The sequence below is a fragment of the Somniosus microcephalus genome, chromosome 4, assembly GCF_052327205.1.
Source record: "Somniosus microcephalus isolate GS21.2 chromosome 4, FLI_Smic_1.0, whole genome shotgun sequence".
In the NCBI taxonomy this organism is placed as follows: Eukaryota; Metazoa; Chordata; class Chondrichthyes; order Squaliformes; family Somniosidae; genus Somniosus; species Somniosus microcephalus.
The window spans coordinates 233,288,054-233,310,300 of NC_140990.1; the positions used below are offsets into that span (position 1 = coordinate 233,288,054).

Here is a 22,247-nt window from a genome sequence, read left to right on the forward strand (position 1 = left end):
CACTTTAAGAAGGATGTGAAGGCTTTAGAGAGGTTGCAGAAAAGATTTACAAGAATGGTTCCAGGAATGAGGGACTTCAGTTACGTGGTTAGCCTGTTCTCCTTAGAGCAGAGAAGGTTGAGAAGAGAGTTGATAGGTGTTCAAAATTATGAGGGGTTGTAGAGAGAAACTGTTCCCATTGGCGGAAGGGTTGAGAACCAGAGGATACAGATTTAAGGCGATTGGCAGAAGAACCAAAGGTGACATGAGGAAAACTTTTTTATGCAGTGAGTGGTTAGGATCTGGAATGCACTGTCTGAAAGGGTGGTGAAGGCAGATTCCATTGTGGCTTTCAAACAGGAATTGGATAAGTACCTGAAGGAAAAAAAACTTGCAGGGCTACAGGGAAAAAGGCAGGATAGTGGAACTAGCTGAAGTGTTCTTGGAGAGCCAGCACGGGCTCGACAGGCCGAATGGCCTCCTTCTGTGCTGTAACCATTCTAAACAAAAAAGGTTCAAAGAACCAGTGAACCATATTTTGTTGCCGAGTTTGACAATAAAAGATGCATTGTTTATATTGACAATTGCCAGAAGCTCCATTTTTGACATACTGCCAACTATGTTTAAACCACAATAGTGCATTCAATACATCGCGGAATGCAACCATTTTAGATTTAGAGCTCAACGCAAGCTTTTCTACTTTTTTGTAAAAAAACACTAAAGCAAAGCTATTGATTTATACAAAGCAAGCAAATTTTTTTTTTCAAATACACTTTATTTACAACCTGCACAGACATGAATGGTAAGGAAAATTTAAAATATTGGACATCTGCATCACTCATTTCAAGCAGTTCAATACTTAACACTGCCAATTCATATTCTTCATCTTGATGAATTTATAAACTAGGGGTTCAGCAGTGGTGCTTGATGCACTGCTTAATGTGGCATTAGGCATTACAATACCCCAAATCAACACAGTATTCCATATAGAAATGATCTTTAGAATAATTTACTCAAAATGGTTAACTTTGTTTCACTCTCCTTTAAGTATGCAGTTTTATATCCTATGTTCTGATGGCTCTACAGCTTTCTTGTCCAAAATAATGAGTTCAAGCATAATTTCTTGAAGGTGACATTGTTATTGTTCTTCAAAAGGAACATTTACATTTGAGCCATTTAAGATGTTTGCAGCTCAGCAGAGTAAATAAGTCTTTTAATATTGGCTTTTACTATTACAGTCGGCAATGCTAGTGAATACTTGCTTACTCATACATTTTAGACAATTTTGAAAGGTAGATCGCAACTATTGGTTTACGAGATGACCATGGCAAGGGTCAATGTATACCATATTTCTGCATATTTCAAAAGCAGCACAGGAGAGGTCTATGGGGTCAAACATTAAAGAAATCAGTCAAATGTTTATTTAATATGAAGTCTTTTGAATTTGCATCTCCAAGTTTGTATTAAACATGCTTTGCTTTCCCAGTTCCTTAATCTTCCAGATCCAAGTCTTCTAACTCTTCTTCTAGCTCATCAAGATCTTCTCCAGTAAAGAGATTTTCATCTACAGGGACACCATTAATATGGCCATCTTCTAATTCTCCATCCAGTTTACCACCTTCATTTTCATTATCAACTCCTCCCGAGGCCTCATCTAATTTATTTTCTGTAACACAGGAAACAATTTATACAATCTACAAGTGTATCTTTAGTGAAAAGATTAGTTTAGTGAACATTTGGATGTGCAATAAAATCAAGAAATCATTAGAACTGGAAGGTCAAAGCTAACAGACAATCTTCTGGGCACCTCCACGAAGATAGACAATTTAATAATTATCCAAACATTTAGAAAATGAGTTAACCAGGCCAAAACATCTTAAAAAAACCTAACAGTATGTACACTAGTACAGTATAGTACTTTGATATAGCCAAGCAACTGGACATTTGCAGTGAAATTCTATTTCCTTATTTTCTATTAATGCTAATTCAATTTAATAACCATTTGATTTGCAGAAATGCACCATATCTCATGATTTCAGACATTTCCAGTGTTGATTGTTAATAAAACATAAAATTGTTTGAATGTTCAATAAAGGAATTGCTTCCAAAATAGAAAAAAGTATCTGCTAAAAATATATTAAAGAAATATTAAGTTAATTCAATCCAATCCAGCTAGCCCAATTGTTTCAAAGCAAGAATACTGAACCCAGCATTCATTTTCTTCCTATTCCTCTATTTAAACATGACCACCACTGCAATTATATTGGAACGGTAACGTAGTGGTAATATCACTGGGCTAGTAATCCAGAGGCCTGGACTAATAATCCAGAGATGTGAGATCATATCCCACCACGGCAGCTGGGGAATTTAAATTCAGTTAATTAAATAAATCTGGAACAAAAAGCTAGCATCAGTTATGGTGACCATAAAACTATCGGATTGTCGTAAAAACCCATCTGGTTCACGAATGTCCTTTAGGGAAGGAAATCTGCCGTCCTTACCTGGTCTGGCCTATATGTTGACTCTTAACTGCCCCCTGAAATGGCCTAGCAAGCCACTCAGGGTAACAAACCGCTACAAAACAAAATAAGAAGAATCAAACCGGACGGACCACCCGGCATCAGCTATGGACATGGCACGCCCAGCCCAGTCTACCCTGCAAAGTTCTCCTCACCAACATCTGGGGACTTGTGCCAAAATTAGGAGAGCTGTCCCACAGACTAGTCAAGCAACAGCCTGACAGTCATACTCACAGAATCATACCTTTCAGCCAATGTCCCAAAATCCTCCATCACCATCCCTGAGTATGTCCTGTCCCACCAGCAGGACAGACCCACCAGGGGTGGCAGCACAGTGGTATACAGTCGGGAGGGAGTGGCCCTGGGAGTTCTCAACATTGACTCTGGACCCCATGAAGTCTCATGGCTTCAGGTCAAGCATGGGCAAGGAAACCTCCTGATTACCACCTACCGCCCTTCCTCAGCTGATGAATCAGTACTCCTCCATGTTGAACACCACTTGGAAGAAGCACTGAGAGTAGCAAGGGCACAGAATGTCCTCTGGGTGGGGGACTTCAATGTCCATCACCAAGAGCGGCTTGGTAGCACCACTACCGACCATGAATATCCCCATCCTCAATGATGGTGGAGCCCAGCACCTGAGTGCAAAAGACAAGGCTGAAGCGTTTGCAACTATCTTCAGTCAGAAGTGCCAAATGGATGATCCATATTGGCCTCCTCCTGAGGTCCCCACCATCACAGTAGCCAGTCTTCAGCCAATTCGATTCACTCCACGTGACATCAAGAAACAGCTCAGCGCACTGGATACAGCAAAGGCTATGGGCCCTGACAACATCCCGGCTATCGTGCTGAAGACTTGTGCTCCAGAACTAGCCGCACCTCTAGCCAAGCTGTTACAGTACAGCTACAACACTGGCATCTATCCGACAATGTGGAAAACTGCCCAGGTATGTCCTGTCCACAAAAAGCAGGACAACTCCATTCCGGCCAATTACCGCCCCATCAGTTTACTCTCAATCATCAGCAAAGTGATGGAAGGTGTCATCGACAGTGCTATCAAGCAGCACTTACTCAATGTCCAGTTTGGGTTCCGCCAAGACCACTCGGCTCCCGACCTCATTACAGCCTTGGTCCAAACATGGACAAAAGAGCTGAATTCTAGAGGTGAGGTGAGAGTGACTGCCCTTGACATCAAGGCAGCATTTGACAGTGTGGCATCAAGGAGCCCTAGTAAAACTGAAGTCAATGGGAATCGGGGGGGAAGGGGTGGGTGGGGGTGAACTCTCCACTGGCTGGAGTCATACCTAGCACAAAGGAAGATGGTTGTGGTGATTGAAGGTCAATCATCACAGCCCCAGGACATCGCTGCAGGAGTTCCTCAGGGCAGTGTCCTAGGCCCAACCATCTTCAGCTGCTTCATCAATGATCTTCCCTCCAACATAAGGCCAGAAATGGGGATGTTCGCTAATGACTGCAGTGTTCAGTGCCATTCACAACTCCTCAGATAATGAAGCAGTGGACGATGTTCAGGCTTGGGCTGATAAGTGGCAGGTAATATTCGCGCCACACAAGTGCCAGGCAATGACCATCTCCAACAAGCGAGAGTCTAACCACCTGCCCTTGACATTCAACAGCATTACCATAGCCAAATCCCCCACCATCAACATCCTGGGGGTCACCACTGACAAGAAACTTAACTGGACCAGCCACATAAATACTGTGGCTACAAGAGCAGGTCAGAGGCTAGGTATTCTGCGGCGAGTGTCTCACCTCCTGACTCCCCAAAGCCTTTCTACCATCTACAAGGCACAAGTAAGGAGTGTGATGGAATACTCTCCAGTTGCCTGGATGAGTGCAGCTCCAACAACACTCAAGAAGCTTGGCACCATCCAGGACAAAGCAGCCCGTTTGATTGGCACCCCATCCACCACCACAAAAATTCTCTCCCTCCACCATCGGCGTACCATGGCTGCAGTGTGTACCATCTACAAGATGCACTGCAGCAACTCGCTAAGGCTTCTTCGGCAGCACCTCCCAAACCCAAGACTCTTCCACCTAGAAGGACAAGGGCAAGGGCAACAAGCTCATGGGAACACCATCACCTCCAAGTTCCACAGCATCCTGACTTAGAAGTATATCGCCGATCCTTCATTGTCGCTGGGTCAAAATCCTTGAACTCCCGACCGAACAGCACTGTGGGAGTACCTTCACCACACAGACTGCAGCGGTTCTAGAAGGCAGCTCACCACCACCTTCTCAAGGGCAACTGGGGATGGGCAATAAATGCTGGCCTTGCCAGTGACGCCCACATCCCATAAACAAATTTTAAAAAGATTACAGGGAGCTATGATGTGCAATAACGTACTAACTGCTTCAGGTGACAAACTGCAGGTGGGGAAAGGTGGTTTGTGTAGCAGTGGGTTAAAATACTGTCCTCACACATTTGGGACCTGGCTATGTATCCAATAAACAGATAGATTGCAGGAGCCCTTAAAGCTGACTCAGGGAAAAACTGAAGTGAGTTTTGGCAGATACCCCAATTTCAAGTTGGTATAGCACCAAACAGCCCACAATTCAGCCAGTAATTTGGCAGTTTTTTTTTTCATTGGACCATATAATTTATTTAGTCGTTTATGTTACCAGTCTTTTAAATGAAGACACATTTATTAAACTGTAAAACCACAAAACTTAACTTAGCTGAGTTTACAAAATATCAGAGGTGCTGATGTGGCAAGTGGAAAATTCAGTGATGCAGCCCAGATTACTTTAAAGATCAGTAGGCAAAGTTCTTTGTTAAGTGCGCTTTCTGCTATTTTAGTTAGATTCCATTAGACTTGCATTGGTGGCCAAGACCAATAAATGACTGATGCGCTATCAATTACTCATAAAAGACTGAGAGTTAAGAGTAACTAAAGGCTTTTATTAACAAAAGAATGAAGGTCTGCCTCGAGTGGTCGACCGGTCCAGAATACAAAGGGGCTGGGGAGCAGTCACCTTTATACTAGGACTTGTGGGAGGAGTCAGCCGAGGCATGTCCAGGCATGTACACAGTGGAATACAAACAGTGGTTTACCACATTCACCCCTTGTTTAAAATTGAGTCCGGTGGGGTGTAGTGTATTAAAAGTTAGTGTATTGGAGTCTCTCCGGCGGTCTTGTCTGCCGCTGTGATCGGCGTGGCGACGGCAGGGGTAGTGGAGCTTCCGGCGTCGAGTCCCGCGTAGGCTGTGGCACAGGCGTGTCGTCCTCGTGGATGTCGAGCGGGTCGCTGGGCCCAGGCCTGCCGTCTGCCGGGGCTGGATATCGGATCGTGGGGGGGGGGGGGGGGGGTGGTAGTGAGTAGTGGGTTACTGCGGCCCCCGAGGGTGCAAGGTCTCTTATGGAGACTGTGTCCTCCCGCCCGTCCGGGTATGCAACGTAAGCATACTGGGGGTTGGCGTGGAGGAGGTCGACCCTCTCGACCAGGGGGTCCATTTTATGGGTCCTCACGTGCCTTCTCAGTAGGACCGGCCCTGGGGACGTCAGCCATGGCGGTAGCGATGTCCCCGATGTGGACTTCCTTGGGAAGACAAACATTTTCTCATGAGGGGTGGCGTTAGTGGCAGTGCAGAGCAGTGACCGAATAGAGTGGAGCGCATCAGGGAGCACATCCTGCCAGCGGGAGGTTGGAAGGCCCCTAGACTTTAAGGCTAGCAGGGCGGCCTTCCAAACTGTCGCATTTTCTCTTTCCACCTGTCCGTTCCCCCGGGGGTTGTAACTGGTGGTCCTGCTTGTGGCAATATCCCTAGTTAGCAGGTACTGACGGAGTTCGTCACTCAAACGATGAGCCCTGGTCGCTATGGATATAGCTGGGGAAACCGAACAGGGTGAAGAGGTTGTTCAGACATTTAATGACCGTGGCACTGGTCATGTCCGGGCAGGGGATGGCGAACGGGAAACGGGAGTACTCATCAATAATATTGAGCAAGTACACATTGCGGTCGGAGGAGGGGAGAGGCCCTTTAAAATCAACGCTCAGGCGCTCGAAAGGGCGAGTGGCTTTTATCAGGTGGGCCCTGTCTGGTCTATAAAAGTGCGGTTTGCACTCAGCGCAGACTTGGCAGTTCCTGGTCATGGTCCTGACCTCCTCAATAGAGTAAGGCAGGTTGCGAGCATTGATGAAGTGGAAGAACCTGGTGACCCCCGGGTGGCAGAGGTCATTGTGGAGGGCCCGCAGTCTATCGATCTGCGCGCTGGCGCAGGTGCCACGCGATAGAGCATCCGGGGGTTCATTGAGCTTCCCGGGCCGGTACAAGATCTCGTAATTGTAGGTGGAAAGTTCGATTCTCCACCTCAAGATCTTGTCATTTTTGATTTTGCCCCTCTGCTTGTTGTTAAACATGAAAGCAACTGAACGTTGGTCAGTGAGCACGGTAAATCGTTTTCCGGCCAGGTAGTGCCTCCAATGACGCACAGCCTCCACAATCGCCTGGGCCTCCTTCTCAACAGCGGAGTGTCTGGTCTCCGGGCCTTGGAGGGTTCGTGAAAAGAAGGCCACGGGTCTCCCCGCCTGATTTAGGGTAGCGGCCAGGGCAAAGTCGGACGCGTCGCTTTCCACCTGGAAGGGGATGGATTCGTCCACTGCGTGCATGGTGGCTTTGGCAATGTCTTCCTTGATACGGTGGAAGGCTAAGCGGGCCTCTGCCGTCAAGGGAAAAGAGGTGGACTTGATCAGCGGATGGGCCTTGTCCGCATAGTAGGGGACCCACTGGGCATAATAGGAGAAAAACCCTAGGCACCTCTTCAGGGCCTTGAGGCAGTGGGAGTTCCATAAGGGGACGCATCCGGTCGGGGTCGGGGCCGATGACTCCGTGTTCCACAACACAGCCAAGGATGGCGAGGCGGTTTGTGCGGAATATGCACTTCTCCTTGTTATATGTCAGGTTCAGGAGTTGGGCGGTGCGGAGGAATTTTTCGAGGTTTGCGTCATGGTCCTGCAAGTCACGGCCGCAGATGGTCACATTGTCCAGATATGGGAAAGTGGCCTGCAACGCATTTTGATCTACCATCCGGTCCATCTCCCTTTGGAAGACGGAGACCCCGTTGGTGATGCCAAAGGGAACCCTAAGGAAGTGATAGAGGCGGCCGTTTGCCTCAAAGGCAGTATACTGGCGGTCCTCAGGGCGGATAGGGAGCTGGTGGTACGCTGATTTCAGGTCAATGGTCGAGAAGACGCGGTACTGCGCGATCTGGTTGACCATATCAGCTATGCGGGGGAGTGGGTAGGCGTCCAGCAGGATGTAGCGATTTATTGTCTGGCTGTAGTCGATGACCAGGCGCTGCTTCTCGCCGGTCTTAACGACCACAACCTGGGCTCGCCAGGGGCTGGTGCTGCCCTCAATATAATCCCTTCCTTCAGGAGCCGCTCCACTTCGGTTTTAATGAAAACCCTGTCCCCGGCACTGTATCGCCTGCTCTTTGTGGCGATGGGCTTACAGTCGGGGGTGAGGTTAGCAAACAGTGGGGGGGGGGGGTGACTCTGAGTGTGGAGAGGTTGCACCTGGTGCGCGGCGGGCAATTTGGGAGCTGCTGGCTGCGGACTGTGAGTGGGGGTAGGGGTCCACCGTACGCCATCGTAACACTTTAAGGTGGCATTGAAAATCTAACCCCAGCAGGACGGTAGCGCAGAGGTCGGGCAGGACCAGAAGTTTAAAATGATCGTACACGGTCCCGTCTACTACGAGTGTCACTACGCAGTAGCCGCCGATGTCCGCCGACTGGGACTCGGAGGCCATAGAAATCCGCTGGTGCGCAGGCAGGACTGGGAGAGAGCAACGCCGCACCGTGTCGGGGTGGATGAAGCTCTCCGTGCTCCCAGAGTCAAAAAGGCAGATTGTATCGTGGCCATTTACCTTAATGTCCATTGTGGAACTGGCCAGCTGGTGCGGTCTCGCTTGGTCCAGTGTAACGGATGCCAGCGTAGGGGTCGGTGTGTCGCTGCGGGTATCAGATGAGGCGGTGTTGGGGGCCTGCTGCGTTCCGGCTGTCGTCCAAGATGGCGGCGTCCATGATCCCCATGTGGCTGGAGGCGTCCAAAATGGCTGCTGTACCGGTGGTTCGCACATGGCCGGGGAGGCCCAAGATGGCGGCCCGCATGGCCCACACGCGGCGCTGCTAGGGTTCGGGGTGGCTTTGGCCCTGCAGACGTTAGCGTAGTGTCCCTCCTTCCCGCAGCCCAAGCAGATCGCGTTTTTCGCCGGGCAGCGCGCTCTGGGGTGTTTTGCCTGGCCACAGAAGTAGCATTTCTGGCCTTGGGGCACTGCTGTCTGGCCTTGGGACACTGCTGCGGTAGTTGGGCCATTGCTGGGGTGTGGCTGGGGTGGCACGGCGCTATGAGGCGGTCCTACCGTGTCCCAGGCTGTCATTCCCCGCGGCGTCCACGGTGCAGAGGAGTAGGCATCCATGCCCCGGTAGGCTGCATCCAACGATAGTGCGAGTTCAGAGGCCTTGTTGAGGTCGAGGTCACTCTGCTCCAACAGTCGCTGTCGGGTGTAATTGGATCTGTGGCCCGCTACAAAAGCGTCCCGGATAAGTTCCTCTGTGTACACGGCGGCCTTTACATCCTTACAACCACAGGCCCGGCCAAGCACAGACAGTGCTTGAAGGTATTCCACGGTCGATTCCCCAGGTTGTTGTTTACGACTCCCCAGAAGGTGCCTGGCGTACACTTCGTTCACTGGGCGCGTGTACTGGTCCTTGAGGAGCTTGATAGCGTCCGCGTACGAGGTCGCGTCTTGGTGGTTCACTTTGGAGGTCAGGACATCCAGTTTGTCCTCGTCCGATTTGATTGCTGCGGAGGCGGTCAGGAATTTTTCGAAACACTTAAGCCAGTGAGTAAACTTGGTGGATGAGTCCGCCTCCCGATGATCTAAGTCCAGGCATGCTGGTGTGAGGATCTTCTCCATTATAAAAATTTTGTTAATAAAATTGATGCGCTATCAATTACTCATAAAAGACAGAGTTAAGAGTAACTAAAGGCTTTTATTAACAAAAGAATGAAGGTCTGCCTCGAGTGGTCGACCGGTCCAGAATACAAAGGGGCTGGGGAAGCAGTCACCTTTATACTAGGACTTGTGGGAGGAGTCAGCCGAGGCATGTCCAGGCATGTACACAGTGGAATACAAACAGTGGTTTACCACAATGACTGACTATACTGAACTCTCTGCAGTGTTTGATACAATTGACTGTGGCAGCTCCTCTCCATCAGCTCCATGTTCCACGCCACCTGGTCTGAATGCAGTTAGCACATCTACAGCAATGGCTTCTCTCCCAGCGCCTGCACAATCACCTCTGAAGTCCAAGGATGATTCCTTGGCTCTCTTCTCTTCCTCATCTACAAACTGCCTCTTGGTGACTCTCATCCACTGGCAAAAGACAGCTAAGCTCCACCTCTCCACCATTTCTTTCTTCCCTATGACAACCTGTGCTGTCAGATTGCCTGTCCGACATCAATGCATGAACAAGTTAACATTTACTTCAACTGAACATTCGGAAGACTGACAGCCGAGCTTCACACCTACTTTCTTATCCATCACCAACCTTGCTTAACTCAACCTCAACATTGCCCACTGCTGCATCTACCTCAGCTTATTGCTGCTGAAATTCTTACTCTCACTTTTTTCACCTCTAAACTATTTCTCAAATGTTCTCCTGGCTGACCTCTTGCACCCATCATAAACTCCAACTAATCCAAAACTTTGCAGCCTGTGCTCTGTCCTGCTCGCCTATTACTCCCATCTTCGCTGAACTGCATTGACTCTCCAACCCTTGCCACACACATTTAAAATCCTTGCCCTTGTCTTTAAATTTGTCCATGGCCTTGCCTTATTCTATTGCTGAACACTCCTACAAGCTGCATATTCCCTCCTGAGAGTCCACCATTTTCTGCAACCTGTCTTCCCTTCCTCACTAGTCGTGGCATTACCTTTAGTCTTTTTGGCAATTCTCGAACTCCTTTCAACCTCTAAAATGCTCTCTCTACCTTTAAAAACCTCTTTAAACCTATTTTCCGGTTACCTCTTCTTGCGCTCTTTATGCCTTGTAGGCCAATCTTTTATCTTTTTCTTCTCTCCTCCTCCCCACCCTCTACCCCCATGAAAACAACTTTGCATGTTTTCTACGTTAAAGGTGGTACAGTGTCAATTGCTTATTGCGGGCTCGTTGGCGTGAACGCAATATGCCTGCTATATGCGATGGCTGTGTGTAACCTGACAACTGAGGTCCCGGAGGTGGCAGGCAACACAGCACGGGACCGTGCTATCGTCACTATCTTCACCAGCTTTTCAGATTTAAAATCTGTTGTTTGAAATAATCCACAAAGCAAATTTGGTCGTGCAGACCTGTGGTGCCTGATCTCTTGCATAATTTAATCTAAACTCCAATACACAGAACCTCCTGGCTAATTTCTGGGTTACTTTTCATCGGTTTACATTTATCTGCATAACTTGCACTGCTTCGCAATGTAAACAGAAAACAGAATCTTGACAAGTGCTGTTACTTTCAAATATGTTATCACAATTTAATTTTATTTTTAAAAACATAAACTTTATTTATTTATGCTTATTTACAATTTAATTGTCTCGAACCCAGACAAAAACAAGGCAGTTATTTAGCTATTAATAACACACTGTACTATGTAATGCTAAAGGGAGGTTTAATATATGGCAAAACCTAAACATTTGAATGCAGGAAAATGGCAAAACCACCATGCCTTGAAAACACAGTAATTCAACTTCTTTAGTATCTGAATTTCAGAAACACCAAGTAGAATGAAATGTAATTAGTGAGTAAGCACAGCTGTTTCTGTCAGAAATAAACTGAACACTTAAGATGTTATAACCGGCAACACAAATGTGCAATGGTTATCGCTTTTTGGCCGATATAAGCGACTGCTCGTTTTAAATGTAGATGTTTTAAGTGGTGGGAACTGTATGTAAATGCAAGTACTAATTGTTGTAAACTGACTTGAGTGCACACTACTGAATCCAGCTCTGAAATCATAAACCCAGTTTTTTCGTGGGTCTATGATTCTGCCACTGGACTACAGATTTAGCAGTACTCCCCTGTTGCGTGTTCTCTCTAAGTAAGCCACTTATAGTATTCTATCAAAAGTACTATTGAACTCCACTCACCATCTGTATCACTGGGTATTTCTTTGGGTAAACTTGCAGAATGTGTTGCTCCCATCCGGTCCAATCCAGTAGAAACAGTAATGCCAGTATTATCTATCTCTCTTGGCACAAACCGGGAAATGTCAATATCACTGATCTGCATTGTTTCTTCAATCTAGAAAGAAGAGAGTCAGTCAAAAACTCAAAATGATAGGAAAGCAGCAGCAGCCGGCATTCAGTGTAGCTGGAGTTACCTCTTCATCTTGTTCATGAGGGTACTGTGTCTCATCTGCTTCTTCGTCATCAGCACAAATCAATTCAGGTCTGAATTCAAAGACTTCACGGCCACTCACCTAGTTATGAAAAAAATAATTTAATGATCTCAAGCATTTTTGAAAAGTATTAAAAAAAAAGCACCATTTCAGTAAGTGATAAAAAGAGCGAATCTACATACTCCAAAAGCTTTGCCAGCGTTGAAATCTGCTTTTCTCTTTTCTAGGTCTTGTAGAGCTTTTTCAATTTTCTCATGCCTCTTCCATTTCTTCCATTCCAAGAAGGTTTCTAGGGTAATTCTGGTTACTTCTGGTCCCAAGGCTGCTCTCTTAAAATTTAAAGACAAAACTACAATAATTTACCTTTGTGCGTTCAAAAGTTATATTAATTCTGTAACAAATGCCCTGGACTCGTCATGTAGTTAATTCAAGATAATTCAAACCATTAAACTGTACAAAACTCCAATATATAATTGAAGCTATTCTATGGAGTTGTAAAAAACACATTGCAGTTCAGCATATACAGCCAGTAGATTTTTTAATATCTAGTGTCACCATGTGGTTAGAATGTGCATTGCAAATACTGCTTTGAACATAAATAAGTTCACACAGCTTAAACTGTATATAAATTGTAGGATTTGTATTTTGTCTTGGTATTTTAAGTTACAATGGTAAGTTTGATTAAGCCAAGAACAACCTATTCAGTTTGATTCAATAAGAACAGGATCATCTTCCTACATCTTATATATTTAAGTGTCCCACCACAAATTGAAATCTTAACAGAATCTTTAAAAAAAAATAGATCAAAAGTGTTTTTTGTTCATGGGTTAGTGGCAACACTGGCAAGGCCATATTTATTGCTCATTCCTAGTTGCCATGAGGTGGTGGTGGTGGTGGGCCGCTGCAGCCCTTGTGCTGATGGTGCTCAGAGGATAGTCTTTGATAGAGAATTCCAGAATTTTGATTCGGTGGCAATGAATGAATGGCAATACGCGTCTAAGTCAGAATGCATGCCGATTGGAGGGAAACTTGGAGGTGATGGTGTTCCCATGATGTTGCTGCTCTTGTTCCCAGTAGTACAGACCAAGGGGAAGAGAGGTGCTGTCAAAGTAACCTTGGAGAGTTGCTACAGTGCATTTGTAGATAGTACATATGCAGCCACAATGCACCAGTAGTGGAGGGTGTTGCCTATCAAATCTGTTGGCAGCAGTGTCAAACAAACTTTGTCCTGGATGGTGTCAGGCTTGTTGAGTGTTATTCTGGCTGCACCGATGCAGGCGAGTGCCATCACACTCCTAACTTAAGCCTTGTAGATGGTGGGAGGCTCTGAGGGGCCAGAAGGTGAGCCACTCATAGCAAAGTACCCCGACTCTGTCCTATTTATGTAGCCACTCTGTTGATATGGCTGGTCAATGGTGCCCCCCCCCCCCCCCCCCCACCAACCCAGATGTTGATGGTGGAACACAACGATGGAGGTGCCACTGATGGTTTGGAGTGTCTTTGGACTTTTTAATTAAATGAAATGGCCATTACCTGGCATTTATGAAGCGTGAGCGTTATCAGCATTTGTCAGTCGTTTGCTGTAGGCCAGCATGGCTGCTTCATTATTGGAAGAGTTGAGAGAGAAGCTGAACACTGGGAATCATCAAACAGCCCCACTCCCAACCTTATGATGGACAGAAGATTATTGATGAACCGGATGAGGATGGTTGGACCAAGAATACTGGCCTGAGGAACTTCTGCAGCAAACTGATGTCTTGGGGGATGCAATGATGGGCCTCTGACAACTCACAGCAAGTATTTTAAAATTTCAATAGACTAAATAATACATACACTAGCAGGAAGTTGAATTAAAATCCCCACCGTTAGCTGGGCCATAAACAATGCTTCTCATACAGAATGGGGAAGACCGCACAAAGATCTAGATTCTGTGAAAATAAGATGCCAATATAGGATAAGGCTTTCATATACCACACCCATTTCATATAACACTATTGGGTCTTGGCTCCAAAATTATTTTGTTTTTACCAAAATATGAGTACTTAAAAAAGCAACCATAAGTACAGAATAAAAAGTACCAATATTTTCACCTCCACAGATTAAAATCCATAGAAAACACCCAAAAGTTAAAGGTATTACGCATCAACCTACACACAAATAAGTGGTTTTATAGTCAGAGTTATACAGCACAGAAGAGAGGTCCTTCGGCCCATCGTGTCTTCGCCAGCCATGAAGCCCTATCTATTCTAATCCCATTTTCCAGCACTTAGTCTGTAGCCTTGTATGCTATGGCGTTTCAAGTGCTCATCTAAATGCTTCTTGAATGTTGAGGGTTCCTGCCTCCACCACCCTTTCAGGCAGTGAGTTCCAGATTCCAACCACCCTCTGGGTGAAAAAGTTTTTCCTCAAATCCCCTCTAAACCTCCTGCCCCTTACCTTGAAACTATGCCCCCTGGTTATTGACCCCTCTACTAAGGGGAAAAGTTCCTTTCTATCTATCCTATCTGTGCCCATCATAATTTTGTACACCTCAATCAGGTTCCCCCTCAGCCTTCTCTGCTCTAAGGAAAACAACCCCAGCCTGTCCAGTCTCTCTTCATAGCTGAAACGCTCCAGCCCAGGTAACATCCTGGTGAATCTCCTCTGCACCCTCTCCAATGCAATCACATCCTTCCTATAGTGTGGCGACCAGAACTGCACACAGTATTCCAGCTGTGGCCTAACTAGCGTTTTGTACAGCTCCATCATAACCTCCCTGCTCTTATATTCTATGCCTCGGCTAATGAAGGCAAGTATCCCATATGCCTTCTTAACCACCTTATCTACCTGTCCTGCTGCCTTCAGGGATCTACGTACATGCACACCAAGGTCCCTCTGATCCTGTCTTTCCTAGGGTCCTACCATTCATTGTGTATTCCCTTGCCTTGTTAGTCCTCCCAAAATGCATCACCTCACACTTTTCAGGGTTAAATTCTATTCTGCCCATCTGACCAACCCGTCTATATCGTCCTGTAGCCTGAGGCTTCCCTCCTCGCTATTTACCACTCCACCAATTTCCGTGCCATCTGCGAACTTACTGATCTTACCTCCTACATTCATATCTAAATCATTAATGTACACTACAAACAGCAAGGGACCCAGCACCGATCCCTGGTTTTCACAGTCCAATTTTGCCACTTAGCCCAAAAAACTAATGGTGAGTTAAGTAACAGAAAATGCCTTATCTTTACCTCCTTTTCTATTAGGTCTTCTAATGAAATTTCTTCTTTTATTTCTTTCTTCTGGTGTTTCTTCAATACAAAGCCTGGTGGCAAGGCATGACGGTACATACAAGTGTCTCCTCCTCCAGGACAGACCCAGAACCAGCCGTATTTGTTATTCTCTATGGCTTCAAGGAAATGTCTGCATACCTAACAAGGGAACAAGGCAAATGAAGGTTCAATCACACCTTTCGATACAATTTAACTTATTGTTGACTGCCACACTAACTTTTTTAAAAAAAACTGTTGCTATAACAAAGTAGATGACCTATCCCCAATTAATTTTAAAGTTGCATATAAAAACCGGCAGACATTTAAAATGTGATTATCGCTCTTGTTAAGTATGGTTAAGTTCTGCCTCCGCTGGAATGAAACTGACTCAACTTGCAGAGGTAGTGGAAGAGACACAGATTGAGAAAAATAAAAGCAAATTATTCATGTTTGGTGGAGACACTTACCATTACTCTTTAGATAACCCTTATGTGGTAAACCACTGTAGTTCACTGTGTTCACTGTTGTTGTTGTTGTTGTTGTCGTTCACTCTTGTTTCACTGTTGTGCCTGACTATGCCTCAGCTGACTCCGCCCCTGGGCTACCGAGTATAAGAGCGGCCACATGGCAGCTCCTGGCATTCGGTCGTCCACTAGAGGCATAGTCCTGATCTGTCTGAAGTGCAATTCAGTAGTTAATAAAAGCCTGTTGTTCTGAACTCTGCCTAGCCTTTTATTAGAATTGATAGCGCATCAATTTTATTAACTACTGAAAAAAAAAACGATGCTGCAGATTCTTAAGATCAAGTGCCTGGAACTCGACCCGCAAGAACCGGACTCGACTGCTAAGTTCTCGCACTGGCTGCACTGTTTTGAGTCCTTTCTGACTGCATCCGGCGAGACCGTCGCCGCCGATGCCGACAAGCTCAGGGTGCTGAACTCTAAAGTAAACCACCGAGCTTTTGCCCTTATCCGGGACGCTACGAGCTACCAGGGGGCTATCGACATCTTGAAGGAGCAATACGCACGCCCGGTCAACTATGTTTACGCAAGACATCTCCTGGGGTCTCGCAAACAACAGCCCGGGGAACCCACAGAAGCATACATACGGGCGCTGAAGGAACTCGGCCGAGCCTGCGAATGCAAGCAAGTAACAGCCACGGAACATACGGAGGAGCTCATCCGGGACGCCCTCGTGGCGGGCCTCAGGTCCACTCACACACGGCAGCGACTGCTGGAAAGTAGCGAGCTCGACCTGAAGGAGGCGATTTCACTCACCCTCTCGTTGGACGTAGCCCACCGGAACATGGAGGCCTACTCCCCGGACCGCGCGGCCGCCTCATGGATGCCGCAGCCGCCGCCACCTTGGGACGCGGCGCCGCCACGGGCCCTGGCCTCAACTGCTGCAGCGATGTCCCGCCCGAGCCAGAAATGTTATTTCTGTGGCCAAACCAAACACCCCAGGGCGCGCTGCCCGGCGAAAAACGCGGTCTGCTCTGCCTGCGGTAAGAAGGGACACTACGCTGGCGTCTGCAGAAGTCCCCTACCTCCAGCAGCGCCGCGTGCGATTCGTGGGAGCGGCCATCTTGCCTCCCTCCAGCCTCGTGGGGATCGGGATCGTCATGGGCGCCGCCATTTTGTCCTTCCTCTCCGACGCCGCCATCTTGTCCGCCATTCTGCCAACGGGCCCCCGACTCACCCACCGCCGCCTCACCGGGGTTCTACAGTGACGCTACCGACTCCACAGCGGCCTCCATCACGCTGGATCAATCCAGACCCCATCAGCTAGCCAGGTCCACGATGGACATCCAGGTAAATGGCCGCGCCACAACTTGCCTTTTTGATTCCGGGAGCACGGAGAGCTTCATACACCCTAATACAGTATGGCGCTATTCTCTCTCGGTCCGGCCAACGCGCCATCGGATCTCCATGGCCTCGAAATCCCACTCAGCAGACGTCGGCGGCTACTGCGTAGTGACCCTCTCGGTGAAGGGCTCCGTATATAAAAATGTAAAGCTATTCGTCCTGCCACATCTCTGCGCTGCCGTTCTACTGGGGTTGGACTTTCATTGTCACTTTAAGAGTGTCACCTTGACATACGGTGGACCTCTTCCCCCGCTCACTGTCTGCAACCAGCAGTTTTTAAATTGCCCGCCGCGCCCCACCTGTAGTCTCTCCACCCTCAAAATCATACCCCCCCCCCCGTTCACCAACCTCACCCGCGACTGCAAGCCTATCGCCACAAAGAGCAGGCGATACAGCACCGGGGACAGATCCTTCATAAGATCTGAGGTGACGCGGCTCTTGAAAGAGGGGATTATTGAGGATAGTACCAGCCCCTGGCGAGCCCAGGTGGTAGTCGTTAAGACTGGCAACAAGCAGCGCCTAGTCATCGACTACAGCCAGACTATCAACAAGTACACCCAGTTGGACGCATACCCCCTCCCCCGCATAGCCGACATGGTTAATAAGATAGCGCAATACCGCGTTTTCTCGACCATTGACCTCAAGGCAGCATACCACCAAATCCCTATCCGCCCTGAGGACCGCCAGTGCACAGCTTTCGAGGCAAACGGCCGCCTTTTTCACTTCCTCAGGGTTCCTTTTGGCGTCACCAACGGTGTCTCCGTCTTCCAGAGGGAGATGGACCGGATGGTCGACGAGAATGCGTTACAGGCCACGTTTCCCTACCTAGACAATGTGACCATCTGCGGCCATGACCTGCAGGACCATGACGCCAATCTTGAGAAGTTCCTCCGCACGGCCCAACTCCTAAACCTCACGTACAACAAGGAAAAGTGCATATTCCGCACAGCCCGCCTCGCTATCCTTGGTTGCGTGGTGAAACACGGAGTCATCAGTCCTGACCCTGACCGGATGCGCCCGTTGATGGAACTTCCCCTGCCCCACTGTCTCAAGGCCCTCAAAAGGTGCCTGGGCTTCTTTTCCTATTACGCCCAGTGGGTCCCTCATTATGCGGACAAAGCCCGTCCACTTATCAAGTCCACTTCCTTCCCCCTGACGGCGGAGGCCCGCTTAGCCTTTCACCGTATAAAAGATGACATTGCCAAGGCCACCATGCACTCGGTAGACGAGTCCATCCCCTTCCAGGTGGAGAGCGATGCATCCGACTTTGCCCTGGCCGCTACCCTTAACCAGGCGGGAAGACCCGTGGCCTTCTTTTCACGAACCCTCCAGGGCTCCGAACTCAGACACTCCTCTGTGGAAAAAGAGGCCCAGGCCATTGTGGAGGCGGTGCGCCACTGGCGGCACTACCTGGCTGGAAAACGATTTACCCTACTTACTGACCAGCGTTCAGTTGCTTTCATGTTCAACAACAAGCAGAGGGGTAAAATCAAAAATGACAAGATTTTGAGGTGGAGAATCGAACTTTCCACCTATAATTACGACATCTTGTACCGGCCAGGGAAACTCAACGAACCCTCAGACGCTCTATCGCGAGGCACATGCGCCACCGCGCAGATCGATAGACTACGGGGCCTCCACAACGACCTCTGCCACCCGGGGGTCACCAGGTTCTTCCATTTCATTAAGGGCCGCAACCTGCCTTACTCCATCGAGGAGGTCAGGACCATGACCAGGAGCTGCCCAGTCTGTGCAGAGTGCAAGCCGCGCTTCTATAGGCCTGACAGAGCAAACCTGATCAAGGCCACCCGCCCTTTTGAGCGCCTGAGTATCGACTTTAAAGGGCCCCTCCCCTCCTCTGACCGCAATGTGTACTTCCTCAACATAGTTGATGAGTACTCCCGTTTCCCTTTTGCCATCCCCTGCCCGGACATGACCACCGCTACGGTCATTAAATGCCTGCACAACCTCTTTGCTCTGTTCGGTTTTCCCAGCTATATTCATAGCGACCGGGGCTCGTCCTTCATGAGCGACGAACTCCATCAGTACCTGCTCATGAGAGGTATTGCCTCAAGCCGGACCACCAGCTACAACCCCCGGGGGAACGGACAGGTTGAAAGAGAGAACGCGACGGTCTGGAAGGCGGCCCTCCTAGCCTTAAAATCTAGGGGCCTTCCGACCTCCCGTTGGCAGGATGTCCTACCCGATGCGCTCCACTCCATCCGGTCACTGCTGTGAACAGCCACCAACGCAACCCCCCATGAGCGAATGTTTGTTTTTCCCCGGAGGTCCACATCCGGTAACTCACTACCACACTGGCTGACGTCCCCAGGGCCCGTCCTGCTGAGGAAGCATGTAAGGTCCCACAAAACGGCTCCCCTGGTAGAGAAGGTTCACCTCCTCCATGCCAACCCCCAGTACGCCTACGTGGCATACCCGGACGGACGGGAGGACACAGTCTCCATTAGAGATCTGGCACCCTCGGGGTCCACCGACCCGCCACCATTGCCCCCCACCACGACCCCCTCCGACACGGCCCAAAATTCAGTAGACCCAATTCTCACCCCTGTCCATTCCACCCCAGTAGACGGCATGCCGCGTCCCCAGGACCAGCCGGAGCCCACTCGCCCACCCAACACCAAAGGGGACGATACGCCGGTGCTGGACCCCGCTCAAGACGCGTCGTGGGAAGCAGTACCATCGCAACCGTCGCCACGAAGATCTCGACGGCAAACGAGGCCGCCCGACAGACTCGCCTACTCGAACTTTTGATACACTTCACCCCGCCGGACTTAATTTTAAACGAGGGGTGAATGTGGTAAACCACTGTAGTTCACTGTGTTCACTGTTGTTGTTGTTGTCGTTCACTCTTGTTTCACTGTTGTGCCTGACTATGCCTCAGCTGACTCCGCCCCTGGGCTACCGAGTATAAGAGCGGCCGCATGGCAGCTCCTGGCATTCGGTCGTCCACTAGAGGCATAGTCCTGATCTGTCTGAAGTGCAATTCAGTAGTTAATAAAAGCCTGTTGTTCTGAACTCTGCCTAGCCTTTTATTAGAATTGATAGCGCATCACCTTAATAAATGAAATCAGTTTTCTTTCTTTCCTCCCCAAGGGATTGATTCCTTGTTGGAGTATGATTGCCATTACCTTGCAAAAAGTAATTATTAATATGCGAGACTCGGTAGCAAGTGTCTGCAGCCTATGTGACCTTGGGGTGCCACAGCTGAGCTTATGACTGAACCTGTCCCCAGATGTGTATACATACACATTTCCAGAGGGAGTCACTGGACAGCAATCAGGAGCAGAAACTTTGGCCCATTTTCCTTTCCCTAATCAGGAATGCTGAGGACAAATGTAACACACAAGTATTATTGTCTGACTGAGATCAGCCAACATAGCACCTACCAGAGATTTAACCTATGACTTTCCTGGTCTGTGTGGTTCATCTATTCACTGAACAATCAAGGCATCACATCCAGTTTTCACGAAGCAAACATACACAAAGGGCTGGATTTTACCAGCCCTGAGGTGGTGGGTTTGCAGGCGGGACTGCTGGGAAAATCAAAAAGAGTGGGAGTGAGTCCCGAACCCGCCTCCAACCAATCTTCCCAGGAGTCAGGTCCCCGATTTGTGCAGGAACCCGACTCCTAGCGGCGGGAAGAGGATTATAGCCACTTAACTGCCTGTTAACAGGCAGTTAAGATGGTTTTTCCAATTTTTAGACTTCTGCTGCAGGCTTCCCGACGTCGGGGAACCCCACCAGGGTAAGTGAGGCGTGCTGTGGGTCTGTTGTAATGTTTGTGCATAGATGAGAGCTGCAGAAGTGGTGTGAAGGATGCAATGGGACACTGGTGAGTATCAGAGATAAGGGAATGTTGGGAAAGTCATTTTTAATGCGTTTAGATTTTTCTGTAGGTGACAAGCTTTGAAGTGTTTGTGTGACCTCACCACAATGGGAGAAGTGACAGATCGCTTCTGTACCCGCACCTGCAGCTGCCATCTGTTTCATCCCAAGGAGTGTCATTGGAGAGCCTGGGTGCAAGGGTCCACCTTTGTACAGTGATTGTCAGTGTTTGACAGCACCTCAATGCTGTCAAACACTGGCAAATCATGTCAAAAATATATAGTTCATGTGCCTTTAAGAAAACCGGCAGATGAAGAGTCATCAAATGCCGTCACCTGACACCGGCTTTCCCTTAATTAGCCAGCAAGCCCACTGGGCGGGCTTAACAAGGCCAATTAGGGGAAAATAGCGTCTGTGCATCGCTGAGGGCGGGACTAGAACCCGGAAGGCAGCAGTTCTGCCCCCAACTCGTCTCGGTGAGTAAAATCCAGCCCTAAATATCTCCCCTCTTCTGCAGGGAGTTTCTGATCTCTGGTGTGATAGGGAATAGAGTCCCGAAAGGGGGAAAACAAAACTGTGGATACATTGAGTTGTGGCCTGGAAGCAGGGAACAGCAGCCCACCCTCTGAGCTAGGGAATACTTATTTTGTCATTGAAGTGGAACAAAATGTTCAATTTTCAACATGAAGTTATTAACAAGTTTAAGTGTTCAAGTGTACTTACTATTACAGTTTTCTTCTGTTCTGCATCACCATGTTTTTTTTGCACTACTTCTTCCAGTTTTTTCACATCCCAATTATCCATCGTGTCTAAGATGAGAAAGAAAGTTTATCTAATTGAGATCAAATATTAGCAAGGGCTTGTTAAAAAAATTTCAACTGTTGCAGTCAAAATCTTAATGTGAGCTGCTTCAATTTCAGTGCTAAGTACAAATTGCACTTTAAATGGTGACAGAGCACCCTATAAAACTTGATTTCAGTAAAATGCAGAAAATGGAAAATACCAATACTTTCCCAGCAATTCTATACAGCAAGACCCAAGAACTACACAACAGTAAGCCATTGCAGAGACAAAAATACCCTCCAAAGTCATAGCCTGCTACTGTTGCAAGATGCTGCATAATGTGGATAATTCAATACAAGCTGCTTAATAGGATTTCAAATATTATTAGTACATTGCAGTATATTATAAAAAGGTATTTCTAATTATTTTGTTAATTATGAGGAAGTGCTAGAATGAAGCACTTTTCATTGTGCTGCAAACTACACAAGCTTTGTGTGTAAATTGCCTTATTGCTGTAACAGGAAGAATATTAGTGCTGGAGATTTTCTGTACAAAATGTTGCTTCTTTTAATTATATTTGTAAT

The 22,247-nt window shown here is 47.9% G+C and overlaps 2 protein-coding genes across 2 annotated transcripts in view; both read right to left on the reverse strand.

Moving 5' to 3' along the window:
* Positions 1 to 733: 733 nt before the first annotated feature.
* zc3h15 (zinc finger CCCH-type containing 15) overlaps positions 734 to 22,247 on the reverse strand; it is a 54,024-nt gene continuing 32,510 nt past the window's right edge. The window contains exons 5-10 of the mRNA XM_085985923.1: positions 21,604 to 21,689; positions 15,149 to 15,328; positions 12,101 to 12,247; positions 11,901 to 11,999; positions 11,668 to 11,821; positions 734 to 1,645 (exon numbers count right to left, since the gene is read on the reverse strand). Of these exons, the coding sequence (XP_085842049.1) occupies positions 1,470 to 1,645; positions 11,668 to 11,821; positions 11,901 to 11,999; positions 12,101 to 12,247; positions 15,149 to 15,328; positions 21,604 to 21,689 (842 nt within the window). The 3' untranslated portion in view covers positions 734 to 1,469. The remainder of the gene's footprint in view (positions 1,646 to 11,667; positions 11,822 to 11,900; positions 12,000 to 12,100; positions 12,248 to 15,148; positions 15,329 to 21,603; positions 21,690 to 22,247) is intronic.
* Positions 1,652 to 11,655, reverse strand: LOC147120270 (uncharacterized). The gene is made up of 2 exons (XM_085985924.1): positions 8,389 to 11,655; positions 1,652 to 6,056 (listed from the first exon to the last, which is right to left on the reverse strand). Exons 1-2 carry the CDS (start codon positions 9,439 to 9,441, stop codon positions 5,973 to 5,975), a joined length of 1,137 nt encoding a protein of 378 aa, XP_085842050.1. The 5' UTR covers positions 9,442 to 11,655; the 3' UTR covers positions 1,652 to 5,972.